At 38.5% G+C, this 26,891-nt stretch overlaps 1 protein-coding gene across 2 annotated transcripts; it reads right to left on the minus strand.

The window, feature by feature from the left end:
• Nucleotides 1–8,289: 8,289 nt before the first annotated feature.
• Nucleotides 8,290–26,528, minus strand: HAT1 (histone acetyltransferase 1). 2 transcript variants are annotated; one of them, XR_009933427.1, is made up of 12 exons: nt 26,515–26,528; nt 25,452–25,523; nt 25,066–25,141; nt 23,257–23,377; nt 17,741–17,920; nt 17,389–17,510; nt 16,784–16,888; nt 16,331–16,437; nt 13,693–13,844; nt 12,348–12,464; nt 10,517–10,620; nt 8,583–8,679 (listed from the first exon to the last, which is right to left on the minus strand). XR_009933427.1 is itself a non-coding variant. In XM_062498305.1 (11 exons), the coding sequence occupies exons 1-11, from the start codon at nt 26,519–26,521 to the stop codon at nt 8,512–8,514; spliced, it is 1,227 nt and encodes a 408-aa protein (XP_062354289.1). In that variant the 5' UTR covers nt 26,522–26,528; the 3' UTR covers nt 8,290–8,511. The 2 variants fall into 2 exon arrangements, 1 of the variants encoding a protein (XP_062354289.1); XM_062498305.1 differs by lacking the exon at nt 10,517–10,620 and having other exon boundaries at nt 8,290–8,679.
• Between the last annotated feature and the right edge of the window lie 363 nt (nt 26,529–26,891).

The raw sequence follows: 26,891 nt of genomic DNA on the forward strand, positions 1-26,891 counted from the left end.
CTCTCGGCGGCGCGACCTTCGGCTCCTCGATTTCAAAGCGAGCCCCGACTGAGCGGCGGCGGGCAGAGCAGGGCACGGCAAGGCAGGACAGGACAGGACAAGGCAGGGCAGGGCAGGGCAAGGCAGGGCAAGGCAGGGCAGAGCGGCGGCCGGGCCCGCGCCTCACCCCGGCGGCGGCGGCGGCGCGCACTCACCTCCGCTCCGCAGCGCGCGGGCGGCTCTGGGCGCCGCCATGCTGCCCATGTGAGGCGGTCACGTGGCCGAGCGTGGCGGCGGGCGGGCCGGGAGCGGCCCCCTCCCACCCTCGGCCGCCGTGAGGGCGGCGGGCGGGATCCGCCGCGCCGGGGCCGCCCGCTCCGCGCCCGCTCGTCTGCCTGCCCGCCCGTCCGTCCGTCCGCCCGCCCGCCCGCCTGTCTGGCCGCCCGCTCGTCTGCTCGTCTGCCTGTCCACCCGCTCCGCTCCGCGCCCGTCCGTTCACCTGCTCGTCCATCCGTCCGTCCGTCCATCCGTCCATCAGTCCGCGGCTCCCCGGTGCCCGGAGGTGCTGCTAGCTGCCCTGCTGTACGGCCGCACCCTGCTCAGCTCCACAGCATCCCTAGCGGGTTTGGCGAGTGCTCCCTCGGCAGCGGGAGACGTGGCAGTGAGAGCTGCCCAAAGGGACGCTCCGTCCCGCATGAGTTGCAACCGTGCTATTCCATGAGTGCTGGAACTACCTCATAATTTCTCGCCATTAAAAAATAAACAAAACTCAACCAAGTAAGTAAGCAAGCAAACAAACACCACTTCAGTGAATAAAATACGAACTACCCTTCATTAAGTAATTAATGCAAAGGAATATCTCGAAGGCAGGTGCCAAGAGCATGGTGCCAGAACTTTTTCAGTCTGGCAGTCTTTTTCAGCGATGGCCATAACTAAAACACAGATTTCATCTCAACATGAGGCAGAGCTTTATGCTGAGGGTGGCAGAGAAGTGGAACAGGCTGCCCAGGGAAGGGCTGGAGTCTTCTGGAGACATTCAAAACCCACCTGGATGCATTCCAAAATACAGAAGTAATCCAAGTAATCCTTTCTGACATCCTCGCACACATGTAATGATATTCGTGTCCTTGCATGCGTTGATGTGTACACACAGAGTGGTAAACTGTAGAATAAGTAAGGAAACTGTCAAATGAGAACTGATGCTGTTTATCTCCAGATTTATTTACCTCCTGTTACAGCCATTAGTAGTTTTTAACTTCCCATGCACAAGCTTTATAATTAAGAATAGACTCAAAGCCCAAGGTAGATGGGAATGCTGAGCATATTTTCCTACATGTGTTATAGAAAAAGCCCCCAAAAATTATTAACTTAAAAATTACACTTCAAGCATTTCTGATTTATAAGGAGCAAATTCCAGGCATTCTCTTATTAAAAAAAATATGTTGTGATCCTCTTAAACTTTGCTGGTAAAGGTGCATCTCTTTATCAGCTGCCACAGCCTGATAGACAGCCTATTATATGGCTTATATCCAGACTACAGTAGTTTAATGTTCAATACAATACCTTGCACTGCCTCCAAAAAATAAAACATTCCACTTTTTATAGCCACGTTCTGCATAAACTGACATGTTTCATCATTGTTATTCAGTGAGGGGAGAATGATAAGATTTTCATAGAAATAAAGATAAAGAAAATAAATACAGAGAAAGCATTGCTAAGCTGATCAGTTACACCTTGGGAGCACCCCTACCCACTGCTCACTCCACACATTTCATTTGCAGGGCTGATATGTGCATGTCTTCACTTTGTCCCTAATTCTACAATGTAGTACGCTCTTTCAGGAGCGTGAATTGCATTAGGCATAATTTTACCCTCTTTTGTATGTTGGCAAGGCTTTAGGAATCCAGACACTCAACCACTAGTTCTGTAACATCAGTGTGCAGTGCAAAGCAATCACACATTCTGCTGCTTGGCCTAAGCAGCTATATATACTCTTGAGTGGGTGTGCTTGTGTGTGCTTGAAGAGAACAGCACACTTCACGTGGAAGTATTCGTGTATGACGAGTTATTTGCCATGTTTTCCTCAACTGTCACTAAAGGAGAGAAACACAGATCTCTAAGGTAGCCTAGTCTCACCTTTCTTATTTGAGTCAGCAAGTACATTCCTACTCAGTGGAATGAGGCTACTGTTAGAGAAAATGAAGTGAACACTTGGCTTTTGTCTGCATCTGTAAACTCTGAATTCCTTACTGTAACAGCCTGAAAACTGGTGGATGGCATAATAAAATGAAGGCAATTCTAGTTATGCTGCTACCACCTTTGTAATTACCTTGTCCTTAAGTGTCAGGCTATTTCACAAATACTTGTAGGTACTGACTAGTGGTTAGATTGGACCAATTATTTTTGCATGCCAGAAAACAAGAGGGATCAATCAAATTACGATCAATAACATTTCAAGTGAACTATGTAATTTTTGCAGTCTTTGGATGCATCTTAAGCCTAACAACAGTCATTATTCAGTAGCCTCTAATTTATGCTTAGATGCAGGTTTTCTCCTTTTGCTAAGAAATACAAACAACAGATTAAGTTTTCAGGACCTTTATAGCAGTAAAGTGGGGGTGAATATCTCCAAAAAGAGAGACACACCAGATCCTAACACAGCAAACCTGAAAAAAAAATCATACTCCGCTCTGTTCAAATTGTCACCAATACATCACTTTCTTTTTCATGTGTATAATTGTCTTTTGGTTACAATTGACAAATCCCCTGAAATGTTTAAGATGGACAGTGATGTCTCAATATGTCCTGAGCATCAGGTTGAAAGGCAGTTTTGGAGAAATCACTTTTCAGTGCAGGGTTTATTTAACGTCTGTGTGAGACTCTCCTTGAAGAATATTTCACATCCCATTTCACTTATGTTGGTTCTGTTCTTACATTACCAAGCACTAAATGTAGAATCTCAACTTTATTTCCTCCCAAAATTGGGCAGGCTGATCTTAAAATTAGCAAAACTGTGCTAAAGAAGACATAAAGCTAAGTTTTTACTTAAGTTTCAAAGCAATCTGTAACATCCTGTAAGACAACAGAGTTGTATCTTATGCACACACAAAATCTTTTATGCAGTAATATAGAAACATGCTTCTACTTTAAGTATAGCAGTTGAGGTTAGACTTAGATCCTAACTTCTGAGGCTTAGACTTTCCTGAGATTGTCTTAAAAGGTGATTTAATTCCACAGCAGCTTTTGCTGATGACACTGGAGCTGTTTGGGTCCTCCTCTAATAACAAATATGTGTTCTTTTTTTCAGCACTGATGTTCATCTGATCCAGGGTGAGAGAGTTTGGAGCCTTGAACTTGCAAAACCCAGAAATCTCCTACATCAGTGATATAATATATATATAACTAGGTAAAGCTACACCAAATAAAACTTATATTACAACTCAAGGGAAAGAAAAATAACATATTTACAGGTCCCCATCATATTAAATTCATTCTAGGCAAAGATTTTCTCTTTTCTATGAAACTATAAAGTTGTAAAACATAAACACTCCATACAACTCAGAAAAAAGCTTAACTAGAAGAAAGGGAAGCATCTAAAAATAGCAGCTATTGAGCATGGAACATCTCCCTTATTGCCCTACCATTTAGAAACAGAAAAAGGGATGTCAGGCTCTTCCCATTGATCTAGATTTTCTTTACATTTTATCTCTTCAGCTCAAACTGTGCAACAACCACAAATGGAGCACATGCCTCCTGTGTGAGGAATGTTTACAGCATTACATGTTCTTTATTTACTTAAGAAAGAAGCTAGTGCTACTCTCAGAAAAAAACCCAGTGCACAGCACTGCTCCTGCTACATAGATTTTTTTGTAAAGGCAAAGAGGGAATTCTGAATCGTCTTTCCAAGGCTTTGTCTTCATTACCTGAGATTCCTCCAGTTTGGGTGGGAGCCTTGTACCTGAAATGAGCTTTGAAGAGCCAAAGTAGGACATTTTTTCCCAACCTTTTCTCTCTGCCTCTGGTCTGGAGAATTAAAAATATTCTGAACAGGGAAATCTAAAAACTGTTAGATAAATGAGCCTTTGTACACTAGCTTGTACTGTTCAAGATCTAAAAGGAAGCACAAATACAGTGTGTAATCTTGTTTCTTGCAATGTGTATTACTGAAGCTTCAGTGCAAGGAACAAAGAACCTGGTAAGCATGTATTTGAATCAGTACCTATGGGTAGAAACTGGTAGTTGCATTATTTTTCTTTTTACATTGTAAAAAAGATAAGTGATAGGGAGGCAAGCTTGTTCCTATTTTCCCACCAGTTGTAAGCCAGTATGAAGGCAGAGAGCATGCCTTGCCTGAGTCAAGCTTGCATCTATTTGTATTGCTTTATGTAATAGCCTACCATTTTTACTGGCTGCACTAAATTTTTAGCCTCACAATTCCAAGTATCGTCACTGGTGTGGTTAGCTGCCTTTTGTAAATTGAATGTTTTAATATAAAGAATCCAGGGTTAGACTGAAATCTTTCTGATCATTGGAAAAAAGAGCTAGCAGTGTAAACCAGCTGAAATTAATGAAAATCATGAATGACACCATGGGGAAAAATATTTCCCCTGACTTTAGGCTGAGTTTTTTTTTTTTTTTTTCAGAAAATGGAAATATTTGCAACACACAATTGCTTATGAGATACAGATGTTAATATTTTACTGTGCTTTTTTTTCAAGTCCACCTTATCCTAGCAAGCAATGTTTTACAAAGCAGTAGCATTACAGAATAATTTTAAATTTGAAGGCTGAAACTCCAAGGTTTTATATGATAGATAGGCTTACCAATGTAACAGGTATTTCTACTTCTAACAGTTTGATAGTGAAGAAAGGAGGTCAGAACTGACACTGTGAGGAAAGGTAAAATGGGAAAATACACAACATCAGATTTTCAAGCTTTCTAGTGTCTGACAGTCATAAAATAAAATAAAGGAGAAGCATAAAGAACAACAAAATCTCAGTAAGAGACAAAAAAAGGAATTGAAAAAATCTATATAAGCACACACAAATCCTTCATACAGACATTATGGGCTGCTTACCCTCCTGCTGATATTGCAGAGAGAGACAATAGGTCAGTCTTGAATTGCCTAAACTGCCACATAGCAGCTTTGTGTGTTGGTTCCTAGGAGGCAAAGACATTTGCTGCCCAAGACACTCCTTCAGCAACACACAGACCTTTATTCCCACAACGACAGCAGTTACTGTTCTTCAAATCCTGCAGCTCGTGGTAGTTTGCTTTCTCAGTTCTGCAGCTATAGGTATTCTGTTGTATTTCTTGAGATTATTACTTGTTGAACGAGAAGTTGTTTGCTAGTATCTGCAGTAGGTAACTTTTATGTTCCAAAATACCTGAAAGGGAACAGTTTGACCCAGGTTTCTGAACACAGAACACTTTTCAGAGCTTTATTTACCTCTTAGGGCAAAATCTTGCAATTAGCACCATTGACAATATCTTTAGATTGGAAGAAAACTTGTGTCTGTCAATTGAACTAAATTCACTACTTTACTGAATTAGTTGGAAGTAGATTCACTGTTGCCATGGCTGGATCTGTAAGTGATGGAAGGGCAAACCAGCATCCTGATGCAAGAAGCATCTACAATGAAAAACTTTATAAATATACTCAGAGATCTTATATACATTCTGAACATTCAAATGTAAAAAACTCTCTAAAACGGTTTATCAGTGTTGTGCAAAGTTCTCTTGAAATCTGAGTGAAGTGACTGAAGAATATGGATTTTATCAAAATGCAGAAAAAAGTCACAAAAACCTAGTGTTAATAAGACTATTATTAGTACTTGCTTTAAGTTTCTGTTAGCTAGTAATAACTGAAAAGAACCATAGGACCTTAAGAAACCTAGGATTACATCTTAAGTATTTGAACAAAAATATTTTTAATCCAGGATTACTTTAGCATCATATTGTGCTGAGAATAGGAGAGGACTCTAGTAGCATTCAGCTTTAGCTCCCCAATTCTCATGCCCCCAATATCTAATGAAAGAGCTGCTACTAAGCCTGTGTTAATTTGCCAGCTCACAAATCCACACAATTGAAACCCTCCAGTACCTACTTGCAATTCCATACAGACAGCTGTTAGTAGTTCACAGGTCTTCTCAGCACACAAAAGTCAAACAATACTAGTTGTGTACTACATCACAAAGTATTTGTTTAAATATAGTAGGAGGTCCCTGTTCTTAGTTATGTTAATATAGAAATTCAAACATTACACAGAACTTACTAAACTTTTATAAAACAGTATTACACTTTTTTTATTTCTCAATATGACTCACGGAACAGCTGGAGTTGCTGCTGTGTGTACTTTTGAGACAAACAGCCTGCAGTTCACCTGTACGAGAAATTTGTTATCCTGTTGAAAATCATGAACAAAATATCCACTGGCAAGCTAGGACTTTGTCTAGCAGCATCCTGAAATGTGGCTATTTAGTCAATTTTACCACAAATGCGTAGTCTCTAAAATGTTAGCTCAAACAGATGAATCCCACAAGCCTACTGAAGGAAACTGGCATGTACACCCCCAGCAGTGTCAGAAGAACCGTTGTAGTTTTGTAGCTGTCCAACACGATTATTGCCTCCTTCTCTGCCAAGGGAAAGGATAATCCAGACAGTTAACATCACTTCAGGCAAAGTCAGCAGGGCTAGTTTAATTTGCTAACGATTGCTTCAGATAATTGACAATTTACTGTAATGGATTAGGGTGTACTCACAAGGTTTTTGCTGGCAGCAGAGCTGCAGAAGCTGTAATCTGTTGCAGGATGGAAAGATTCAAAGTTTCTAGACCTCTAAGAAGCTATTTATTCCTGTTTTTTATGCCAAGAAGTTTTGCAGTTCAGAGGAACATCCCAACGTCTTAGAATGTTACCAAGACCACACTGGAATGAGAAACCACTAAAGGAACTGGAAGCACTAATTCAAACTCTTTCAACTGCATCAACATAAAAAGAAAAAAAAAAATCTGATCTGTTACGAAAAAATAAATCTGCTCTCGTCACTGTGTGAGAGAAGTTTCACTATTTGTGAATAGCAAAAGCAAATTGTGATTAAGGAAAGCAATTTTGTGCTTTTTGGCTCAGTAATTTCTAAGTGGGCAAACAGCCCACTAGAATGTGTTTCTTGTCAGTCCTAGTTTCTTCAATGGCTTAAGCTCAGGGACTGTTAGTGCAGGCTGACCTAGTACCACCAGAAATATCCTGGACCTCTACTCAGGAACCAAATTTAAGCACAATTCTTCAGTTCAGCTCTCACTTCCAACTTATCACCAAGATCTGAACATGTCCAGTAAAAAAACAAAACTGTTCACAGGAAAAAAAACAAACCCCAAGTTCCCCAACTTAACTTCAGCCTTACTACTACTACCACCAGGAAAGGTCATTTAACAACTGTTACAATTGATTAAAAGATCTGGATACTGCAGTAGATGAAAGACATATCAAACAGCCAAGAGATCCTAATCCAGAATTAAAATTTCTAAAAGTAATTTAATAGAAAATACAAAAAAATACATGTTCTAAACATTTAAAAATTATTTCACGTCCTCCACATCACATCAGAGTGGAGAACTGTCATCCTACAAGTTCCAGTTTTGAAAGCTAGACCCGAATCCCATTAGGACCATCAAACACGGTTAATAAATTTTAATGTTCCTTATTCAGATTAAATCCTCTAAAGTCTGAACTACCAGAAAAGATAATTTATTCCTTTGAAGTAGGACAGACAGGATAGTTAAAAACTAATCCCAGGCGTGAGAGAACAGAATAGCAGACCAGAATCAAGGAACTATATAAAGGCACTTGCTTCCCAGAGATGTATGTTTCTTTCACTAGTAGAAGTGCTTTTGGAGTCCTCACTGGACTTGTCTTGGCTGGTTCCTGAGCTGTGAGGTGTCTTCCTGAAAATCATGAACCTGAAAACTTGGAGGTTTGAAAAAGAACGTGCTTGAGGTAGTTTAGAGGCTTGAACAGAATGTGTCTGTTCATTTCCAGCAGGATTCCCTTTTAGCAAAGGGTATAAAGAATCTGTACACAGGAAACACCTGAGAGACCACAGAATCAATCTTGCTCATGACATTAAACCTGCACAGGCCCTACACTGTATAACAGGATCCAAAGCGAACAGCCCGAGGAGCATCAAGTTAGGAGAAAGCTGAGATTGCCTAGATTTATGTGTTAACTTGCTATTCAAGTATTTGTTAAGTCTTGATCAAAACATAAGGGTAAAAGAAAATTAATAAAATTGACATAACACTGTATCTGAGAATCTACATTGTTTATTTCATAAAGAAGTGCCCCCCAAACCTAAAGTACAGCATTTTCAAATCTACAACGCAGAAAATAGAAAATATTCAAAATGCACAGAAACACAAGTCACCTTTAATGTGATTAAAACGTCACATGAGATTTTTTGCAGTTAAGTGGCAATTAAGGATGTGCTTTACAACACTGTATAGGTATCTGCAAGTTTCCTGTACAGGTAGGATCCTCATGCTTGTGCAAGTCGTTCTAGGACTCTTCGGTAATCTGAAACAAGCTGTTGGAAGCTCTCTTCTAACTGTTCACGTTGCAAGTTTAGGTCTATTTGGTTCAACTGATTAGTCATCTCCTCTGGTCTTAGACACCTTCTCATCTTGGCAAGTTCTCTCTGTTTTTTCTAAGCAATCAAACAAACAGTAGTTTGAACACAGCCAGTAATTATCAAGAATATGGTATATCATTATGGTGTTTCATTAAAATTTATTCAATTTCACTATCTGGTTCTTTAAGATGTCCCTAATCCCAAGAGAAGCAGTAACCATGTTTGATTAGCATGCTTGTTCTGTTAAAGGCTTATTACAGTTTCTGTATTGCCAATGAGCTAGTGAAGGGAGGAATGGTTTCAAATTCTGTTCCTTAACCAAACAGATTAGCTAAAGATGAATGGCAAAAAAAAAAACAACTTGACTGTAGAAATCTGACCAGAATATTTAGTCCTACATTAACATTAATTACACTGCTGTCCCCTTACATGACTGTTCAGCCAACTAATTTCCCTATAACTATCAAATATTAATTTTAAGCCTCCAGTACACAGAAAAAGTTTCACGAACTATTACAAATCATTCAAGTTACCAGGGACTAGCAGTTACAGCACTGAAAAGCAATAAGATTATTTATAAGCATAAACATATTCGAACAGGAAGATGATGAGTTGTCCTTGCTCTGCCATATGTGATTTTTACCTATTTCTTAAAAACTCCTCAAAATACTTCTGTATTTTCTTTACCCAGATATACTTTTATATAGCTGATACCTATTTCTGAACTACTCAGTTTTTTAGTTTTGTAAAAGCAGAGTATCATTCAACACTTCATTTTAAAAAATGTACTATGTATGCTTGGTATCTTACCAATAAACCTTTACAATACCTATGGAACCAATGTATTAAAACAACAAAATTTCACCAAATTACTCTAACAGTCTCAAAATCAAAGCCCTTTTGTGCTCTAATTTTATGCTTATCTCCCAAAGGAATATTTGTTTTCTTTCTGTGATTGATGCTGAGAGTCAGGAGAGAGGATCAGAGACTACAGTAAACTGGAAATTAGTAAAACCAGAAAAACTTTTACAATCTCCCAAAGATTTCACAGACAGGCAAAGTTCAGAAAAGGAGGTTCTGTGCTTAAGTCCTGATGAGGTGTTCAAGCACATTTCTGACCAGTAATCAAGAAACCTTTCCTTGCTGAGAGGATGTGAAAAGCAGCATAAAGGCTTAAATTTTAGTTCCACATTAGCTCTGTGTAGTCAAAATGAGCAAGATAATGAAAACATATGATGAGCTGCCCAAATGAAAATAAGAGATGAGTATCTTCTGGTCAAGCTTCTGTCAGTAGATCAACTAAAACTTCATTCTAGAATTAATTCAAAGTCTGCCTAATTAACAGGAGTGTCTGTTTAGATTATAAACATTAGCTCTGAAAAAAAGGATGCCAGCTTTTAAATGCCTGCTATATCTGATGCTGTACCATAAGACCATCTTTAAGTTCCAGATTCCTGCTAAAAAGCAAACTCTTTGCATGTTTCAGATAACCAGTTATTTCAATATCCATCCCCACCCCCCTAAATATACTACAAGCATATCCAGGTACACAAGATTTTGAAAACTGCCATCAGTAACATTTTACTTGGGCAGCTTCAAGAGGATTATTTGGGAGCAAGTTGTTGGGCTCATTGGGAAGAAAAGCACATTCAAGTAGCAAACAAAGTATCACAATTACAAAAAGCAGTGCGGCAGAACTATTTACTTCCAAGAGGGAAGACATGAACAAAGACATGATCAAGGAGAACTGTCTACCAGCACAATCCACTACTAAAAAGCAGAGTTCATCAGAAATGGAGAAGCCACAGTGAAACTGAAATTTCATAAGCTGCTCATCCTTTAAACTACCTTGGGATGATGTGCTGTTAACTAATATACTAAATCTTTTATTTCCTGTATTAGTACTACTTACACAGAGAGCAACACATCTTGCTACATCAGTCATCCCAGTCTAGCGATGCCACATGCAGAAAGGTCTCAGTATCTTTAGCAACCACCTCCTTGCTCATCTAACAGCTTCAAAGGGAATAGATGTATTATATGTTTTTCCCCTGAGGTGTCTGTATATAGTATTTTTTCCCTGCTACTGTTAGCCAGAAAAAGATTCTAAGATGGAATACCACTTTTAATAAACTAAGGGAGTGTCAGCTCAGAATTATTCTACATCTGTATAGCACTGCTCAAATGAAGCTATCAAACAGTTTATGTAATAAAATGACACCAGTATTAGAGTAAGCAGCAATATTCCTGATTAGGTTTAAAGTTTGGTTTCCCCCTCAAAATTTCCCTCTCTATATTAAAACTTAGTTTCATTACATTCTGAAAACTTTGAAAATGGCACTGTAACTAAAATTTATTGGAAATTGTTTAAAATGAGTGTGTGAGTAAGCTGCTTACTAGATAGGACTACCATAAAGAAGATGACTATTTCAGAACATGAAATTTAAAATGAGGGGAAAAAAAGTGTTGGCTACTTCAAGGATTCTTTTGAGTCCACACTGAAATAACACAAAATCCATTCATTATCCATGCACTTATTGTGTGCAAAGACTGAAGTGGAAACATCTGCTAGAAGCACTAGAATTGAAGTTGCTTATGAAATTTTGTATTTTGCCTACAGGACCTCAGTGATGAGTGAGTGAATTAAAACCATGTAATAGTCACAACAAACAGTTGCTGAAAAATCACCTTATTTAAAGTGGACACTGAGGGAAATTTAGCAAATGAGACAAGACACTCATGAAAGACAGCATGTTTTGATTAAGGTCCTGGCACTCAGCAGGACATGAAGTTATCACCAGATCAGAGAGGTATTTCATACAATGCTGGCCTCTCATTTCCACTAACAGCCCCTGTAAGCCCAACATAACTATAAGCAAAGTTTTGCTATTTTGGTGTAACAGGCTAAGTGCTACTTTAGGAAGGTTTTTAAGCTTATCAAGGTACTCCTCGTGTTCTGTGCACATTTATATGCAGGATTTTGGTTTGCTTGGCAAGTACTTAATTGACAACAGTGGCTAACATGCCAGTTACAGCAATTAACCTATGTTTATTTGTGGCCTTTTTGACTCTGGATACAAAGACTGATGCCATCAGCAACTAATAATATAAATTTTTAAATCCGTATTTCAAAGGGTCAGTTTATGCAACACAGACCAACCACACTGAAAATCCAGGATGCACAAATAATAGGAACTAAGAAAATTATGTGGTCCTATGTTTAATACTTGCTTGAATTTTACCACTGGCATTATTTTATATTCCATCTGCACGAAGTTAGTCCTATGTTGACGTTACTTGATTACTTCTAGCAAACTGGTTTCTTAAGACCTAGGAAATAATGAGAACAGGAATCTAAACTATACCTAGTCTGAAGTGTAAACTATACCTCTCTTCAAATTTCTGGCTTGTCTATTTAAGGTAATGTTTTTAACCTCTTCAAGAAATTGACCATTTTCCCCTTTAAACCTACCTGGGCATAATGCCACTTGTAGCTAGACAGCATAAGATTAATAGTAACCTCCTGCTAGAACTGGGCAGGGAACAGGAGCCAAACACAGGATCTTCAGTGCTGCTATGCACAAATGTCCTCTGCATCTGTATATATGTCAGCTGAACACTGCATAACTAATAGTAGTTGATTGGCAACATAATTGGCATCAACTACATTTATGGAAATTAAAGTAAAATCAAGTATAATTAGCCTTGTGATAAACATTAAATGATACTTAAGTCATATACACCTTATAGGGCCCAACCAGTCTTCTTTTAACATCCAAGCGATAGCTTCTGGACTGTTCTGCATCACCCATATTGGTTGCACGCAATCGGAGAATTTCATACACTCGTCTTGTGTGTTGCTAATGAACAGAAAGGAGAATAAAAACCACATCTGAATAAAGAGGTCACTCAACAGAATTCCAAATGGAGAAATACTGAAATATTAGAGTAATTCTTCATCTTATCAGAAGACAGGGGCATAGATAAATCTGTCCTCCTATCTGGTGGGATCAATGATAAGTATTTTTCTTTTTATGTCAAAACCATTTTGTTCCATGCACCCAGTGTCTGATCTCTGAAGTGCTGCACCAGCCACAGAGGTGCTTCAAGGACTGTAAGTGAACAGCAGAAAGCCCAGAAGCCAGAGTCCAAAAACACTTCTAAGAACAAGGACTGGAACTAGAATGAAACTAAGCAATACCAAGCAGTATCCACTCTGCCAATTTTAACAATCCACATATACCTACCGCCCTTCACAAGGCCCCCTGAAAGTTCTAAATATTGTTGTTTCATTTTCATATTTAAAGTTTCCTGTTTACTGGGGCAGAAAATTAATTAGTAAATGGAGAAACTGAAGTGCTTTTGGTATCAGGATCAGCAAGTAAGACATCTGGGGAGGAAATTATGTTGCTGTTTAAAAGTATTAACTTGCATCTGCATGAAAACAGAATTTAAGACTAAGTATATTTTTCCTGAACAACAGAACAAAAATAAAGTGGTTTGTTTGTTACACTACCACATGTTTACATACTGTTAAAAAAACAAATGAAACTTATTTATTCTTTCAGATTTAAAATACACATGGCTGCAGATGCAGTTTTCTTATATAAGTTACACCATTTACATGAACACATCTGAATATGGCTTCACACTGTCCATCCTTCAAGGTTTAAAGTCTTCAGTACACCACATTCAAATACAATTTAAATTAAGCAATTCTGTTTCACTACTGTACTCAAAAATGAGTTTGATAACTTAAGATTACCAGCAAATCTAATTGTTCAACTCTTTAGTTCTCCAAGTGTTTAGAGTTGCATTAGTAAGTTGTTTGCCACTTTAGCATTCTGCATTCCCAAAGTAACACTTATTTGCACAAATACTCTTGAAAGAAATCAAAACCATGTCAAATTCTATTAGAACAGAATTTGTAGGTAAAAAAAGGCATTTATCTAAAACCATGAGCCACATATCCCCTGATACATCTTTAGCAATGGTCAAAATAAGCCAGTGTCTTAAATTCCATGTCTAAGTTTAAATTGCATTGTACTACTATAATAAGATTATGTCCAACTACAACTGATTTAATACCTTATTTATCTTCAATTTTTGTTGAGCTTCTGTCACCATTTCTTGACTGAAGCCTTGCATTAACTTCACTGGGGAAAAGCAAAGCAAATCTTGACAGAGCTTTACAAGAACAAAGTCTCTAAGCTTCACATAGTTCTCAGACGGATCTTCAGCTAGAAAGAAGAAAAAAAGCTTACCAGCATGATTTGTTTTCTCATCTCTGGTATGTAATTACAAAGAACTATGGAAAACAAAATCAGGTGCAGTATTCATTGGTATATAAACAAATGTGCTTAATGGTAAGCACTGTTATAAAATGCTTCGATGTTTGACAGTAGACATCAAACAGGTCCCAGAAACTTCTAATATTTTGTGCATGCAGTGCAGTACATATTGTACATATGCATTATGCAACTGACTTGTTTAAACCCATTTAACTCCCTGGGAAAAGACTACCAGCCCATAAACCTTTCGTCTTGTATCTTTCATCTATTCTGTATTTGACAGTGGTAGAACTACTGAAACACAAACAAAAGGGAAAATGTGGGAAAAGACTAGTGAAAATATCCTGTTGTGTGCAAATAAACTAGCTGAAGACATGTATTGAGCAGGAGTTAGTCTTTGTTAGCAGGGAAGGCAGGAAAAGGTATAACCCAAAGGACAAGATGAACCAAAATTAAAAGGCTGAAAGGGCATAAGCAAAAGCTGATCACGATTTCAAGTTACTTCCATTTTACTTAAAAAAGACAGCATAGCTATCAAAACGTATTGCTTTAAGAAAAAAAACACTGAAATTGAGAGCTAGCCTCAGTTAAGATCAACATGAGCCCATATGCAACTATTTAATGCAGGAGGAAAATATGTACAATGTTGTGAATACATTTCTTCTATCCTTGCTTTATATAAACTCACTACAAACAAGTAGTAGCAGGGCCATGCTTCCCCTTCAACACTCATTTTTCTGGGAGCTAGCATTGTGGAGTATTGCTAACCAGCTTACATCTCAGCTGTGTTTCCCTTTAGTTTTGAGGTATACTGTAAATAGTTCAAATTTGAAGTTTTAGGGTGATCAAAAGCAAAACAAAGCTACCAAGAAGGACTGGGATAGAAGCTTTTTCTGCATAGTGTACGTGGCACCACACAACTAATAATTTATTTTTCTGGGTTGGGTTAAAATGTATTGTGCATGAGTGGTCTAATCTTGCACGGCAAGCCTTATAGCACTTATTCTGCAAAAGAGACTGGAGAAGTGCACGAAAGTAAATTGATTCATTCTTTTGCACTCAAGATTAGTTAAAGGCAGAATGAGGCAGTTTCTGTCCAGTAAGCACTACAAGCATATATTTTGCTTGTGTCAGGATGCCAAGGTATAAGCAGAACAAAGTATTTGCTGCAAACGTGAAACTCGTATGTAATTTGAATTAGTAAATTATTAGCTTTTTCAAGGAAATTAATTAATCTTGATTTCCTCTTTACAGAAAGATTAAAGGCTTTATTTCACAATTTTAGATGAGATATCCTAAATATCCACACCATATTAAAATTGTCCAAACCCAATATGCTCCTCAAAAAGGACAATAAATACTTCTCTAAGAGTCTTAACTTTCATAACTTGAGTGCCATGTAGAATATTACAAACTTTCTCCTGCTTCATTCCATAAAAAAACGAACCCTGTTTTAGCGCACTTTACTGTTTGTTACAACCCTGCAATTAAGGCACTAAGCCATGAACATGCCATAGGATTTATGCAGTAGCATGTTAACACTTTGCTCATCCTCAATTATAAAAGCTACGTGAAGGTTTGTACTATTAAAAGGAAAAAGTAAATGCATGATGCACATGAGTTCCTGTTGCATAAACTAAGTCATACTTTCTTAGGTTCCCACGAACTGGATTGAAATTATGAGGTGGATTATTTTGTTACCATATTCCAGCAACAAGACATTATGAAAGCAAGTGATCTATTGGGTTTTAATTAGAATGGAGAATAATTTATAATCTAGATGAGACTACACATAGAACTGAACGGCCAACATGTGTTTGAACTGCATTGCTTCCTATAGGAGACCTGAAATCACAGGACTGATGTCATACCTGTGGCAATTTTTACTGTTGGTTTTGTTATGAACATGGACCCTTTATCTGTCATTTCCACAACCTTTTGTTTTTAGGAATTTGTGCACACACGTCTAATGTCATGGATACCTTCAGCCAGCAATATGTGCTCCTAGAACATAAGTTCTCTACAAACTCTTACTGTCTGTAATATTTCAGCTTACACACTAATATTAATATGCTATTTTAGTTAGGTGTGTTGAGTCCCCTCTCAAGTTTGAGTTTTGGTTAATAGGGGTAAGGTGAACAAGGAATTTGACAAAGCTTGATCTCTTGGCAAACTCAGCTGTGATCTCACAATAAAATAGTTAATTAGCTGGTAATCTGTTCATGCTAGGGATAGAATTATCCTGGTGTGCTGCTCTCTGAGTTAAGTATTTGAGAAGCTACACTGCATACACTTCTGTAAACCAGGGTACTAATAAACCTGAAATGAGCAGAAGCTAAATCTTCAAAAGGCTTTCCATTCAGACAAATGTACATAAAAGTTAGCTTGTGGGCCAACAACCTGTGAAAGCTCCTTAGTAAAAATTTAACACAAACCTGTTATATCAAGTACTGTAGGAGAAGACATATAGTATCTATGAACTGTTTCAAGCAGCTGAGCACCATGGCCTTCTCCTTGGAATGGTGGCAAGATCAGCATCTGGCTACAAACAAAGGAACGCATTTTCAGTTCAAATGCAAACATTTGGAAACAACGCAAAATCTTAAAAACAAAATGGTATTTCATTTTATGTTAAGGTACATGCAATCTTCATGTTGAAATGCAATTTTTAACAGAATCTTAAAACTGTCTTAAAATTGTTAAATATTCAAAACTTCTTTGAGATTCCCTCCGCTTCAAGAAGGGAACAATGAAAAAAATCAGTGCATAGACAGGCAATAATGGGGATTTTTTTAAACAAATCAACACTATTATAAACAAGTATTGGGAACTTCAGCAGTTCCCTCTTCTGAAATAAAAGGCAAGGCACGAGTTACACCGCCAATTACCTTACACGTGGCCGGGTTTTGTCTGGGTACACATAGTAATTATAGACTGTCATGTAGCCTACGGTCGCAAAGAGCGTAGCTCCATCCTTATTATACTTCTCAAATCTGCAGATAAAACAGAAAGCCAAGCAGGTCAATTACAGTTGCGCTCCCATGCAGTGTCCATTTTCTTTTCCATTCTCCAACTGAATTTTCAGTGTCAGCAAGCTACTCTGTGAGGGCCCAATGGGTACACCTGCTATGTTCTGAATGTACAATTCACTTAATTGGTGTGCAGCAACTTGGATAAATCAGACCTCTTTACAGCACTTCAGTGCACTTGCCTATTATAAAGATGAATAGGTGGCAAGTAAAAGAAAACACAGGCAAAGCTCATTTTACTGTTTAAGCCTACATTCAGGGCTCTAACGGACAACAGCATTTAATTCAGCTCTATTCTCAAGCTTTCCCAAAGCATAATGGAGGAAAACTCAAGCCTCATAAACAATGTTTTTTCTTTCCTGGGAAAAATATCATTATACTGCTCCAATAATTGGCCAGCCACAATTAAAATGCAGGCTTTGTGGAGGTAATAAGGTCCACTGTTGCTTTAGAACTGTACTTACACTAGAAAGTAGTTCCATCTTTCATCATCTACATCAATAAAGCTAGCAGTTTCAATAAACCACATCAAGAATGTCTGAAGCCTTTCATGATATTCTCGAAAGCCTGGACATGTCATGTCAGCCTAGGGAAAAAGCCAGGAGAAGTCAGGTGAAACCTATCACAGATGCAAGAGGAAAACCTATACAAAATTTAATTAAATTCTCTGATACAAAAAAGCATGTTAATGATTAATAAATGGGTAAAATTATAGTATTTATACACTGCAGTTTAATCACTACAGAAGGTGCATCTCTGCAAAATAAAATCTAATTTTGTTGCTCAAAACCAGAACTTTAACTTAATTTTTCATACCTTGTATATCTGATAAGTTATATCTTCACCAGCTTCCTCATTATGGATAGAATATGTGTGTAGCAGCATTCCAAAGGGCTTGAAGTTGACCTCCTTCTCCAGCAGAGACACAAAGTCATCTGTGTTTGTGCAAAAACCAGGCGGAATGATTTCTCTAATTTTACTTTCAACATCATCTGCCTGGAGATTACAAGAAGGGGAAGGATTGGTGGAAGATTTGAAAAAGACAGCATTGATGTCACTGTTGTGTTTAAGAAATGAATATATATGAGAGACACTGTATCTACCAGCAATTAAAAAAACAAACAGGAAAGAAAGAAAAAGCAAGCATTCTTGTTGTTCATTAGTGATCTTCCAAGCAAGTAAAGGAGCTGCACTCATGAGATCAGAAATGTCACAATCCAGCCTTTGTAAGCATCAAAAAGCACTTGGTTACAGCCCAAGTTCATGAACATTTTTATGCTTAGAGATTGTTATATTTGTTCAAGCTTGACTAAGTGTCGGTAGCTATTCTGTAAATGCAGCATATTCAGAAGCCAAGACTTTCTAGAGAGCAATTCACCAAGATGATGCTGTGCATGTCCTGCACAGGCTTGTAGAACTCAGGTTCCCAAACAAGCAGCTCACAAGAGGTATTAGATGATGCAGAACTAAGCAGAGAAAAAGGGACAAAGATCAAAAATGGTAGCTCCCAAATAGGAAAGTGACAGCTAGCACACTCTGGCATTCTTACAGCCTGCTGCTTGAAATGCTTGTCCATAGAATCAGCTGCAAAACAGTACAAACTCAGGCAACCACATCCCCCGTTCTAATAAAAGAAAGTTTTGAAAACAGGGTTTGACATAAAATAGTACAACTTATGAATACTGTCAGCAAATCTGACCTGTAGTCTAACATACTGTGAAAGACAAAATATTCTGACACCAAAATTTAATTCAGAGATAACCCTTTTCAGACAGCCGAAGTTAGAGACTATCAGCTGAGCAGACTTCATAATCCTTTTCAGACCCCCAAAAGACCACTTGATTGAATACATTTGCTACTTCTTTTTAACCATGAATATTTGATGAAGCTTCACAATAACGTATTACTGCTTCTCACCAGGCAATAAAACTTAATGAATTGGTCTCAACTTAACAAAACCATACTCCTCAATACAACCCCTAAAAGCCTGACATTACATTCAACAAAATGAGCTTACATTCAATTCAAACTTTTCTCTGGACAATGAATCCAGGTTTTTACTTAATGGAGTTTGCCTGAGTTCAGCTGTAATGTTTGTATTGTATCTATTTCCACAAGGGCAGACACAAGAACACTTTGTGTTAACTTACTAAGCAGCTCTTTCACACCGTTTACATGCATGATGGGTATTAGTTCAAAACCAAGACCCTTGCTACTTAGCATTCAAAACAGGGAAATTAAGATGCTTAGAACAAAATACACTACAAAAGGCTAATACAACATGCTACTAATTCCTGTCCTTTCAACCATGGGCCCTTAAGCAGAAGCAATGCACCTGCAAATGAATAGCACTTTATCATTCAGTTACATTTTTAGTGTAGAGAAAGATAGACTTAGTTCAGCACAAACAAGTTTTCTTCTTAATGGTTTGGTACTACCAACATTTACATTTATATTTGGAGAGAGAGCTATTAAGCAGTTAGAATACAGTTCTACAATACCTGGTGTAAGAACTCAGGAAAAATGTGTACAGTCTTTACACTCATTTCATTCTCAAAAAGATAAACTTGTTGGCGCCTTTGCTGTTCTTCATAAACTGGTATTAGCTAAAATGTGTTTTCTTTACACTTACTGATTTAAGGGCATTACACAAAACCAGCCACTTCTGACACAATGAATTACATTAAAATACCTATTGATATGGAACATAATTTAGAAATGCCTTTTTTAAAATTGTACAGATGCATTGTTTACACAGATCTTGTGTCGGCACTACTGAGAGATCTGTAAGAAACCAAAACTAAGTCTGTAGCAACTTTCATTTTATATAGCTGAATAAGCATGCAAAAATAATCTAGAATTAAAACAGTACTTCCAAGCAACAGTACAATAACTCAAACTATGTGGACAGCATCTAAAAAGGGTGAATATACAGTAGGAAGTACTATGTACATAATGTTTAAGTAATTTTGCTCCCCCTCACATTTCTAAGTTTTTTCATTAGTGCTAAGAAGGAAGATAATCTGTGACCTGCTCAAAGCCTGTAAGGTAGCACATCCATCACTGGCTGCCACCAGAGAAAAGTCTTGTTTTCAATACAGCAGAAAGGATTCAAATATGACAAAGGCTTAGCAATAAAGCACTAGATATTACTTCTTGATTCTCTATGACTACAACATATTTTCACCTTTTGCCTCCTAAAAATTTTCTCCCCTTGGAGTGAGGTCTGACAAGAAAATACAGTCTTCAATTTTAAGGCTAATAGGATCTCTCCTCCTTACAAAGCAAATCCCAGAAACCTCAGTTTGAGCAGTTGCAGAAGTTTAACCCATGCAATTGTCAGTTAATAAGACCTGAAATACTGGAATCTCAATATATCAACCACAAAGATTTTTTTATCATTAAAACATTTACTTTTTAATGGAAACATTCATTACTTAGTAGGTTCTTTTCAAACACTTCTCTCTAAGGTGCCCATAATCCAAGGAGCTACCCAAATGTGTTTACTGCCTTCCCTTGTGCATTTCTTTGATATCGGTGAAAGGCAAATTTTTTTTTATCAAAGCAGAGCACCCCTATCTTACCAACTGGAATGGATGCACACAAATTTCTCTTCAGAAAAATGATCCTGTTGACTACTACAGCAATGTTTAACATAGGCAAAGCCATTTACAGCAAAGCATGCAAAAATCTGAATAAAGCCAGCCATGAGTTTTTAAGCTTATGGTTCATGGAAGTGCTGCCTGTAATGTATTACCTTCACACTCAAAATCATGTGAGGTGATGACAAGGAATCTGGTATAGGCTTGTAACTACACTTGATTTGTAGTAGGACTGCTTAAGTGGGTAATATCTCTGTACGTCACATTTGACTCTGGGTAATTTTAATTTAGAAGTTATTATTTAGGCAGCTATAACACTTGCATACCATGTAGATGCTGTTTCAAAGTAACTTAATTTAAAATAACTAGAAGCATATTTGAGAGTTGAATTTCTGTAAAAACTGGGTGCACATATTTCAGAGGGGAGAAATGATCAGCAGTATTACATTACAAAAGCACCAAATATTGAAACAACACTTTTTAATTAACTTTTGTATAAAGCAAATGCATACACTAGATGCAAAGCAAGATAGAGTTTAGTGAAATACTTTACCCCTATCCCATCATAAAATGCAGACGAAAAGGAAGATACTGGAACAGCTGCAAATCTCAAAGCAGCAAGCAATTCAGAGGTCATTGCTATTAATATTTACACTAGAAGAAAGCAGTTTCTCTTCAGTTATTTGAAAGAATGAACTCCATTCAAGAGATAAATTCTGCTTACTTTCACTATGTAAGTGTCAGCTTCTGTTCAAAGCATGATCATACTTTGCTGAGGCTTCCCCAGTAATACCATCTCCTTTAAGATGGACCTAAACCACCTTAAGATAAATAAATATGACTGGAGTTCTGGCTTTTGGCATTTCAGGATTTTATCTATTCCTCATGCTCAAAATGATCTTGGAGAAAAAAATAGTGGTATTGGGATATTCCTGTCAGTCCCTAGCAGGGATAGCAGCAGCTGCTTTAGCAATAATGAAACCAAACTTAATGTTGCAGAACAAAACCACCTGCTGTTGAATTAGCTTGTATGGGTATTTGGATACAAAATCCACAGCTGTGAATAACTTTGTGGAGCACTAATACCAACTTGCCTGTAACCAGTTATGGTAAAGGCAGAAGCTGCTGTCCTTTCCTAAACACCATGTATTCATAGCACAAGATTATCTGTCGTGTGTGGTGGATAGTCTGTGTCTTAGTATAATTACCATCAAGGAGGAGAGATCAGCAAATAGTTAACTTGGAAAAATAAATGTTAATATGCATTCAAATCGACATCCTGCTGTAACAACAGCTTATGCTTTAACCTCTGCAAATGTGTTATCTTAGGGTGGTTAAACTGATGGCAAATCCAAATGCAGAAAAAGATTGACTACAGCCACATCTTTTCTCCTTAATGTTTAGATATAGCAATACAGGTAGCTTATTTGAATGTACAGTGCTAGTAACAGTAAGGGAAGCAATCACATTCTTCCCCTTCAGTCAAGGCATGTAAATGCTGTGGAAAGCATACAGAAGTGCTGCTCAAAAAGATATTTTCTGTCCCCATCTCAGTCCCTAAAGAAACTGGAGGAATAATTCAGTATAGGAAACAGGGCTTGAAAAAAGCAACCATTCTGATCAATCAAAAAAGTTGCAGTGTGCACAGGGCAAGATGGACCAGAGAAGCAAACAGGGTTTTCCATTTGTACAGAAAATAGATGATGTAAAAAAAGTGCTATGGTGCAGATTCTTGCTCTATTTTGAAATTACAGCAGTGAAAGGTTGGACAATTTGATTTAAATATGCCTACTATATGGCTAACAGCCTTTCCTTTTTTTCCTTATTTCCAAACAATCCTTCTTAAGACTGAAGAACATGACCTTTCACTCCTAACACATATTGCTCTAGCCTCTAAAGTATTTCAGACATGTCTAGGAACTCACCCTGTTGAACTGAGTATTCTAGTACACCTTCAAAACAAGGAAGGGCAAATCTTTCAAATCATTTTAATGAAGTCATACCAATGTTTCTCCTTTTACAATAGGCCTTTCCTTGAAATAATTTAAATTAATTCCGACAAATTTGAAAGTAGTAACTTAAACACAGTCTGAAATCATATTTGGAAAACATACAGACAGTAGGAGAGGAAGATAAAAAGCTATTCTACAGGTATTCTATAAGCTCAGAAAACGTGCAGGGAAAGAGAAAAAACAACCAAACAAAACCCCTGCAGGTAACTGCATTACCACATTCTTTTAAGAAAGATGTAAGGCATACATGAAACCCATACAGAAGCTTATAATCTCTTTCTTGCCCCACTTATTCTCCATGTTTAGGGAGACAGTTAAGCATTCTATCTCATGAAGTTCTTACAGAAATCTCCTTTTCCCTCTCACTGATCCTCTCCATCATAAACCCCATCAATGCTAGTCGTCCTCCTGGTCACTGTTACTATGAAAATTAAACAGACTTGCCAAGTTGAGGTTTATTTTGTGGAACTGGCTTTGGCATCAGCATCTCACATCTGACTGTTCTGTTTGACACAATTTGGATTATAGTGTCATCGGGAGATGGGAAATCAACAGATGAATTTCAAAGTTTTCATTAGCTTAGCAAATGGAAGCTTTGTCTATTTCCTTTTAATTTACACCATGTTTAGATGGGCAATTACTAAACCTAGAACTCCTGTCCATACCAAAGTAAACCTTCTCCATGTTACGTTCAAGACAGATGCAGACCTGCACTTACCTCCACACAGTCAAACTTGTCATTTACTTTTGATGTGTACTCAATGCGGAAGAGCGTTGACAGGTTTCCAGCAATGTAATACAAGAGGATCTTGAGTCCCTTGTAGCCAAAAGCAACTTCACTGAGAAAGGAGAAAATAAGCAGGAACTTGATATATAACTGAGCATTCATATCACAGTGGTTTCATTACATGTGACATTCACATAATCGGTCCCAGTAAGGTGAAATAAGCTTCCTAATAGGAAAAGGGAATCAAGCTGGATGTTCTCTAGCCAGACAGAAAATACCTTAACACTGCTTCTGTTATTTCGCTTCTCTAGTGGAAATATTCTGAACTCAGTAAGGCAGTGCCTGTGTCTTTACTGTGACTGCTCAGGAGAGAACACCCAAAACAGCCAATACTGTGTTTATGATTTTTCAACTGTTTTAATTCATTAACAGTCATTACATTAACTGATGGCTAACATTTATTAAAACTAATTCACAGTGTAGTATAATATTTTGGAATAAACTATTTCAATATACAGTGCACAAAGCACAGATAACCAGGTGTAGCAACTTGTGGAGTTTTTAGTTGACTGTTTCTGTTCAGTTATCCAATCTAACCTGAAATCAGTATGGGCAAAAGAACTATAGAATACAAAAGCCTTTTTTACATTTTGAAAATACGAGTTGCCTGAACACAAACTCTATACTTTTATGAAGAATAAAGAATTTCTTTACTGAAAAAAACATGCAGAAAAGAGTAATGTTCACAAAGAAACAGGCCACTGTTTTTTTTGTTAAAGCATAGCTAAAACTTTTTTTGCTGGGATTTTTATTTTATGGTAGCACAATTCATAATTTAAAATTTGAAATGTAAGTGCCAGAACAACTTACTTGTTAGCTGAACTAACAGATTGGAGAGAGTTCTTCAATTACTGAAATTGTAATTATTGTCAATGATAGCTGCAGTAAATGCCTAGTTGTGTAGCTAATTTATTACATTTAATATAGGTAGTTCATCCTAACTGGATTACTTCAAATGCTTTCAAAAGGAAGTTGAATTAAGAAACACAACTACTTAAAGAAGTCCAAAGAAACATGCCACTGGATTTTCCTTAGGGGTTTTTTGTATGTTTTTTTGGTTTGTTTGTTTTGTGGTGGTGTTTTTTTTTTTAATAATCTATGGCCAGATTGTTGAATATCACTCTACTAAAAATAATAAATGACACTTCAGCACTAATTAATTCAGCATATTCAAAATAAAAGAAACAATACTCTTCTACCTACACTTCAGGAAAGACTTTGATAGCAGCATTCTCCTGGAGAAACTGGCTGCTCCTGGCCTGAACAGGTGTACTCTTTACTGTCTGGATGGCCTTCCCCAAAGAGTGGTGGGGAATGGAGTTAATGCACCAGACAGAAATTCCCCTGTGGTATTCTCCAGGGCACTGGGGACAGTCCTATTTAATGTCTTGATTGGTGATCTGAATACTCCTTAGGTCAGACTGCAGTCAACACTAGGCTGGACAGAAGTGTTCATCTGCTGGATTTGGGTGGCAACAAGTGACAGACTTGAGGAAGAACAGATGGGAAAGGAGCTGGGGGTGCTGGCTGACAACTGACTGAACATGGGTGAGTCAGTATGTGCCCAGGTGGCCATGAAGGCCAGTGGCATCCTGGCCTGTACCAGCAAATGCAGCAGCAGCACCAGGGCAGCATTTCTTCCCCTGCACTCAGTATTAGCAAAACTCTTGTTTTTTAATGACTTGGAAACAACTTTGCCCTTTGGGATCTATTAATTTGATTCTGGAAACTTTAACTTACTCATCTCCAAACACTTGATGGCTGTACTCCGGATTAAATGTTGTGTTCTCATCTTCCAAATCCTCAGGAAAGCGAACTGAGAAAAAGAAGAGAGCATGACCAAGTCACCACCTTCCATTTGTTTATCCATAGGTGATCTGCTTGCTGTTCATGCACACTTTCACTAGAGTTAGATGACTTTAGTTAAGAAACTATGTGAGGGTGGCATACAAATGAAATAAAGGCATCCTATACAATTTAATTGCATGTCATTTGATCTGAGAATATCAAATCAGTACTCTGACTAGAACGGAGAAATTCACACAGATGTATACATGTACATGTTTCATAAGAAGGTACTAGAATACTTCAGTATCACTCGTACAGTATTTAAAAAGTGGTATTACCTAGCTTCAGCTGAATTGCTTCATTTGTATTACACTTGTATTCAGCCAGCTTCTTCTCCATAGCAGTAAGTCCTGAAAAAAATGGTTTAAGAGTTAAGAGGTGTCCCATCTGTCACTATTACTCAACAAATATATTAGAGAAAGGGTCATAAACCAAGAAAAAAAATACACAACACAAAACCACCAAACAAGAAAGATTAAAAAAGCTACAGTATGCCACAACACGTCAATACAGAGGCTAAAGAGATCCATCTCACACACTTTTCTGGAACTAGAAAACACACTAATATATCTTTTTAGTTTCTGAAAATTAAAGTCATTACTATAAAAATATTAAGTATTCTAAGTTACTACCAATTAAGTATGTATTTAGTTATGTCAAGAAGAATTCAGTATAACATGTTATTTAAGTAACATGTGTCAGGATATTTCAAGTGTTTACGTCATTTTCATAAACAGCTCTTAATGAACTACAGTGGCACGTACACCACCAGCAATTATTAAGCCAGCGCTACTCTTCCAAAGCGGATGTGGAAGAAAAATGCAAATAAACTATCTGCATTTAATCTGTTTTCCAAAGCCTAATCCAGAACAGATGACACGTTTCACTTCAGGTATATTCCAAATGCTTTACAAACATAGTCCCCCTCCATTTAAGAAGTACCATAAGAAAGTTCTTCCACATCCTACTAAAGGCAAAAAACTTTTAAGTAAAAACATTTTCGGGTTTTTAATTTCCTGCCCACTGCCAGCAAACTCGTGGCCACAGACACGGAGATACACTCTGGTTTAACACTACCAGGCCGTGGGGGCACGAAGCCCGAAGACACGCAGGAGCAGGACCATGGGAGCCGGGCGGCAGAGAGGCAGCCGCACTTCTCCCTCACACCACATTCCCCGTCCGCCCGCGCTCACCGCGGTCCGTCTTCACCCGCATCCACCGGCCCCGAGCTCACGCTCCCCTGCTCCGCAGCCCGGTCACGGCGCAACCCCCGGGGATCCCCTGCCCCTCACGGCGAGGCGCCGACGCGCCCGTCCCCCGAGCGGCCGGGCCGGGACTCACCCGCCATGTCCGAGTGCCCGCGCGCAGCGAATCAACCCGCGCGCCCGCCCGGCGGAAATGAGCGCGCGCTTCCGCTTCCGCCCGCCGAAACCCGGCGGGGAGCCAATGGCAGCTCCGTGCGGCGCGCGCAGCCCGCGCGCACGCCCAGTTCTACCTCGAGCCTCGCGCCGGCTTTGCGTGACCGGCCCCGTCTCCCAGGCCGCGGCCCGGCCGGCGCGCGTGCGCAGTGGCGCTAGCGCCTCTCACGTGCGGCCGCTCCGTGTGGGCTCGCGTCGCGCTCCCGGTGCCGCCGGCCTTGTGCGGCCCCGAGCGCGGGACGGACCGAGAGCGTTCCCCTGGTTCGGCAGCGACCCTCCCAGGGGCCGCCTCCGCTCCTT

Source organism: Cinclus cinclus, chromosome 9, assembly GCF_963662255.1.
Source record: "Cinclus cinclus chromosome 9, bCinCin1.1, whole genome shotgun sequence".
NCBI lineage: Eukaryota > Metazoa > Chordata > Aves > Passeriformes > Cinclidae > Cinclus > Cinclus cinclus.

Excerpts from the sequence above, each read along its gene's own strand:
- HAT1 (XM_062498305.1), bottom strand. Across the intron at positions 23,378-25,065 it reads CATCAAGTGTTTGGAGATGA|TGAAGTTGCTTTTGGCTACA; the intron begins GTAAGTTAAAGT and ends CTCCTTTCTCAG. Across the intron at positions 13,845-16,330 it reads TACAGTACTTGATATAACAG|CTGAAGATCCGTCTGAGAAC; the intron begins GTTTGTGTTAAA and ends TCTTCTTTCTAG.